We start from the raw sequence: 5,542 nt of genomic DNA, 5'->3' as shown, positions 1-5,542 counted from the left end.
TGAAGTATCCAAACCCTCCCCTAGCTTTTGTGCTCATTGGTCCACATACATCAGTATGTATTAGGCCCAATAGATCACTGGGCCTTTCACCCTTTCCAGTAAAAGGTGACTTTGTCAATTTACCCATTAAACATAATTTACACACATCAAATGTCTCAAAGTCAAAAGATGTTAGAAGTCCATCTTTATGTAACCTCTGAATGCGTTTCGCGTTTATGTGTCCTAAACGACAATGCCATAAGTAAGTAGGATTAGAATCGCTTGATCTATGTTTTTTGCTATCTATGTTAAGGACATCTTTGAATAAGTCTAGGAGATATAGACCATTAGACCTTTTAGCAGTGGCATAAAATATTGAATTCAAATAAACAGATAAACAACCTTTCTCAGTTGTAAATGAAAACCCTTCATTATCCAAAACAGGAATAGAAACAACGTAATAACAATTATTAAGCTCTAATATTAATCTAGAAGGCAAAGGTAGACTATAAGTCCCAACTGTAACGACGGCAACTCTTGCACCATTTCTAACTCGCAGTTCCACCTCTCCTTTAGCCAAGGTTCTACTCCTTCTTAGTCCCTGCACATTCGAAGTAATGTGAGAAACACAACCGGTATCAAATACCCAAGAAGTAGATGTTGCTAAATTAATGTCAATGACATGGATAACTGAAGAAGAAGCCCCAGACTTTTTATCCTTCAAGTACTTCGGTCAATTACGCTTCCAATGACCTATTTGATCACAATAGAAGCACTTGGCATTTGCGGCCACCTTTGGCTTTGCCTTTGCCTGTGGCTTACTAGCAGTCTTAGTGGCAACTTGCTTCCCCTTATCTTGCTTTTTCTTGCCAGCCCATTCTTTCTTAAAACCCTTTCCCTTTTGAACCATAAGAACTTCCTTCTTAGGTACGATGCATATTGATTAAGAGAACAAGAGCATTCGAATTGACAAAGAACAAAGATAAGAGCTATGTATAAAACCGGTTCAAACTAGTTGATTACCACCAATCAAAGACCAAACTATAACAATGAGCTTCTAGTTTGAGCCTACTTTGTGATTCAATCACCAAATCAACATTTAGATGAAGGAATTTGCAAAGGTTTGATAACTAGTCAAAACTGACCGAGAGAAACACTTAGCACACAGCTTAGTATTTTGGGCATAAAAGTTTCACTTTCAATTCAATTGATCTGATTCCAAAAAGGAGTACAAAGCTAACATATTTGTTTACAACATGTCCAAAAATCAGCTCATTTGGACGACTATAGCTATGCCAACTAGGACAATAAACTAAGTGAAACAAATATTACAACTGTTACAACACAGCTCCTACAAAATAGCTTAGCTACCCTATTGGAAGTTGGAAATCAGAAAAACTACCAATGGAATATTAAAATACATTTCTTAAACTAAATATCCCCAAAAGCTTAAGCCATTTGCAGTAGGAATGATTGTTGCCCAAAAGCTTCAAAAGGAAGGCTGCTGGGACGTGTGAGCTGGGCAGATTGGCTTCCCTTGCCATGAAGTCTTCTATGCTCATTTGCTATGGCTTCTTTTGCCCATGTGAAATTCACATGGTCTTCTACACTTCCTTAAGTCTTTCAAGAAGCTGGAGGTGGCTTGAAAAGGCAGCAAAAACATCTTCCTAAGCTAGCTTAATTTTGGATTACATAGAAGATGAACTAGCTTAGCATTAAAACATGATTAGCTTAACTTAAACATGTAATTAGGCTACTTAATCACTTACTAAACTTGATTACCAATACATAATGATGATTAAGGTATCATTAGTACTAGTTAATCTTGCTTAAGTAGAGATTAACAAAAGATTAACCTAATTAAGATGCTTAAGTAGAGTTTTAGGACAAACCGAGCTAGCACTAGTGGAAAAAAGCAGTAGGGCTGCGCTGAAAATGGCATGTAGGGCTGCGCTTTTAGAGGGCAGCCCTTTCCATCGCAGCCCTTCATTATTCAAGTAGGGCTGCGCTAGAAAAGTGCAGCCCTTCAAGACGAAGGGTTGCGCTTTTTTCAAAAAGGCGCAGCCCTTCCTAGATAGAAGGGCTGCGCCTTTTTGAAAAAAGCGCAGCCCTTCTAACTAGAAGGGCTGCGCCTCCTTCACAAGCGCAGCCCTTCTAAGAAGAAGGGCTGTGCTAGTGAAGGACTAGCGCAGCCCTTCTAGCTGTGAAGGGCTGCGCTAGTTTAAACTAGCGCAGCCCTTCAAGTAAGAAGGGCTGCGCTAGTTTAAACTAGCGCAGCCCTTCACTTTATATTTTTTTTTTTTATTTTGCTTGCACACAGCCTGCACATACCAGCAGCACAGCCTGCACCCACACACCAGCCCCACCCCCACCCATAACCTCTCTTGGACAAGAAAAAAATGCAAATTGCAATACGATAATATATGACAAGTGGAGAAAGGTAATAATTAACTTCAAATATATTAAAATAATGTAAAAAGTGTACATAGGTGATAGAAACTAGCTAGTACATTGTTGGAGCGAAAATCTCATCCTATGCAATCATCGGTAATGTGGGACGCCAACTTATCCCGAACTTCGTCAATTTCTTCTTTGGTGAAGTTCCTCAAACGTGGTATGGAACTAGCATAAACCTTGCAAAACAACAAGGAATAAACATATACAAAAAGTCAATCATTTTACCGTAGTTAGTACTTCTAAAAATGACATATATCTTCCCGAAATGGAATCAAAATCAAATGCAAGCCTAAAAGTCTACACACTAGTTATAATATATCTCATATAATCATGTTCAAAGAGAATTTGAGGTTAAATCACTTCATAACTACATTTTGGGAGCGAAAAGGCCAAAATAGGCCAAAATAGGCCGGAAATGGCCTTTTTCGTTCCCGAAATGCAACCAACAAGAAATTAAAGCCTAAAAGTCTACACACTAGTTATAATATATCTCATATAATCATGTTCAAAGAGAATTTGGGGTTAAATCACTTCATAAATACATTTTGGGAGCGAAAATGCCAAAATAGGCCAAAATAGGCCGGAAATGGCCTTTTCGTTCCCGAAATGCAACCAACAAGAAATTAAAGCCTAAGAATCTACATACTAGTTATAATATGCCTCATATAATCATGTTCAAAGAGATTTGAGGTTAAATCACTTCATAAGTACATTTTGGGAGCGAAAAGGCCAAAATAGGCCAAAATAGGCCGGAAATGGCCTTTTCGTTCCCAAATGCAACCAACAAGAAATTAAAGCCTAAGAATCTACATACTAGTTATAATATGCCTCATATAATCATGTTCAAAGAGAATTTGAGGTTAAATCACTTCATAATACATTTTGGGAGCGAAAAGGCCAAAATAGCCCAAAATAGGCCGGAATTGGCCTTTTCGTTCCCGAAATGCAACCAACAACAAATTAAAGCCTAAGAATCTACATACTAGTTATAATATGCCTCATATAATCATGTTCAAAGAGAATTTGAGGTTAAATCACATCATAACTACATTTTGGGAGCGAAAAGGCTAAAATAGGCGGAAATACAACAAACAACAATTGGAAACCTAAAAGTTACATACCTTTCGAAGATCAACAACATCTTTGCAATAGTTGACGATATCGAGCATGAACCTCATGACGTAATACCCACACGCAAGTCCACCTTCTTGTACCGGACACTAAAATTCACCAAAGATGCAATAAATGACATGTTATATGTGTATTATGTGTTTGTATAAAAGGATGCAAAAAATATTACATGTTACCTCGACTAAATACCAAACAGGAGCTTTTCCTTGTCGAAGTCCAGATGAAGTAATCTTCTTCATCACACTACATCAATACACATTATTATAAGATTAGATGTACATTTAATATTTAATAAGCTAAGTGTGCATATATAGTTTCAATTAGGCTACCTATTTAACAATGATTTGACTAGTAAGGACCGTATTGTTCCTTTACGCAAAGAATCAAAGTGGTAGACTTCGTTACTTGACACACATATTGCAATGAGTGTCCAATGGTGCCTACAACAATAAAAATAATGTTATTGTTATCGTAGAACAACTAATAGGTCAATTTAATTAATTAAAAAGTCAGTTTAAGAAGCATACGATTCAATGTAAGGAAGAAGAACGATCTTATATCCAAGACGAGAACATGCGTTCAAAGAATCCTTGAGATATACTTTCACCTCTTTTTCGTTTTGTACGCAACTGTCATCTCGTACAAAGCTTGGACATAACCAACCAAAGATTGGCTGACTAGATCGCCTCACATCATTGTATAATAGCCTGAGAATTCATATTGATAAAAATAAAACTTACTTATTATGGAAGTTATTATTAGTTGGATTGAATACTACTTAATTAATAAAGTATTACCTCATGAATGTTTGTATCATGGAAACATTCAACTCTTCCCCAAGTAAGAATTCTTTAATATCATCCTTAGAAATGAAGGTCGATGTTTCCTCATCAATGTAGTGGAATTGGTGGTGCGACAACTTAATCTCAATCATTGCTTCATCGGCTGCATCGCTAATGCACTCATGTAGCCAGAAGCACGGTTTAGTAAGGCGTTGCACCACCTCCATATCCGTAATGAGTGGATACTTTGCCGAAGAATTCGTTCCCACTTGGGCACGTCGGCCTCCCTGAGGTGAAGCTACCTTCTTTCCCTTCCTGTCGGCCTTCCCCGAACCCTAGTAATTAGTTAAATTAAAAGATATTACTGACAATCATATATAGGAACTATAAAAGAAAACTATGTATATAACTTATGTTAGAGATTGTACCTGATATGCTAACCGCACCAATGCACGCGGCCATAGAATATAACTGCCAATGGAATCAGACAATAACTGTAGACCAACTCCTGCATTCGGCAGCGGAAGAGGAAATGCTTCGAAACCGGTCACAATGTCTTCAACGCTGACCACATAGTGAATATCAGCTACTGGCTGGTTGTGCAATAGTGGCCGGTCCCTAGGGGGCTGTACAGATCCATAAGCCACGATAATGAATCTACCATGACCATCTCCTTGATTACATAGCTCACATGGTGTCTCTTCCTTTAAAAAAAAACTCTATTCAAGGTTAGTCTATGAAACAACATATTTAAGAACAATAGTTGTGATATTAAACAATTACCGTTAACTCCGGTTGTGGACGAGGCTGCGTAGGAACAGGCTGCGTAGGAACAGGCTGCATAGGAACATTGCCCTGCGTGAAAGCACCAAAAGTCGGTAAGCCCATCTGCGCCAAAATGGCGTTGAAATTGAACTTTCTTCACCATATTCTCCTTATGATCATGTAGAAGAAGACCTTGGTTGTTCAAGCTAGATGCTCCTGCATCATTCTCCTCAGGTTCGAAAAGGTCTTCTTGTAATTCAGATTCTTCTGCAATATATGGAGCTAAATCACTAACATTGAATGTTGCAGAAATGTTTCCCATTTCATCTGGCAATTCTATCTTGTATGCATTGTTGTTGATCTTCTCTAGCACTTTGAAAGGTCCATCACTTCGTGGCATTAGCTTGTTCTTCTTCTCCTTTGTAGGA

The 5,542-nt window shown here is 38.0% G+C and overlaps 1 protein-coding gene across 1 annotated transcript; it reads right to left on the bottom strand.

Moving 5' to 3' along the window:
• Positions 1 to 3,519: 3,519 nt before the first annotated feature.
• On the bottom strand, positions 3,520 to 5,254 carry LOC125495876 (uncharacterized). Its single transcript, XM_057393260.1, has 7 exons — positions 5,133 to 5,254; positions 4,778 to 5,053; positions 4,365 to 4,684; positions 4,095 to 4,274; positions 3,897 to 4,007; positions 3,744 to 3,810; positions 3,520 to 3,656 (listed from the first exon to the last, which is right to left on the bottom strand). Exons 1-7 carry the CDS (start codon positions 5,235 to 5,237, stop codon positions 3,543 to 3,545), a joined length of 1,173 nt encoding a protein of 390 aa, XP_057249243.1. The 5' UTR covers positions 5,238 to 5,254; the 3' UTR covers positions 3,520 to 3,542.
• Positions 5,255 to 5,542: the final 288 nt, after the last annotated feature.

Source organism: Beta vulgaris, chromosome 3 (assembly GCF_026745355.1).
Source record: "Beta vulgaris subsp. vulgaris cultivar EL10 chromosome 3, EL10.2, whole genome shotgun sequence".
Taxonomy (NCBI): domain Eukaryota; kingdom Viridiplantae; phylum Streptophyta; class Magnoliopsida; order Caryophyllales; family Amaranthaceae; genus Beta; species Beta vulgaris.
Note: the sequence above shows the minus strand (reverse complement) of the source record. Positions and strands in the feature narration are given on the sequence as shown.

Coding starts and splice junctions, on each gene's coding strand:
- LOC125495876 (XM_057393260.1), bottom strand. CDS start 5,237: ATGGGCTTACCGACTTTTGGTGCTTTCACGCAGGGCAATGTTCCTATG. Junction 4,275..4,364: donor ATGATACAAACATTCATGAG/GTAATACTTTAT, acceptor ATGAATTCTCAG/GCTATTATACAATGATGTGA. Junction 4,008..4,094: donor CTTCTTCCTTACATTGAATC/GTATGCTTCTTA, acceptor TTATTGTTGTAG/GCACCATTGGACACTCATTG.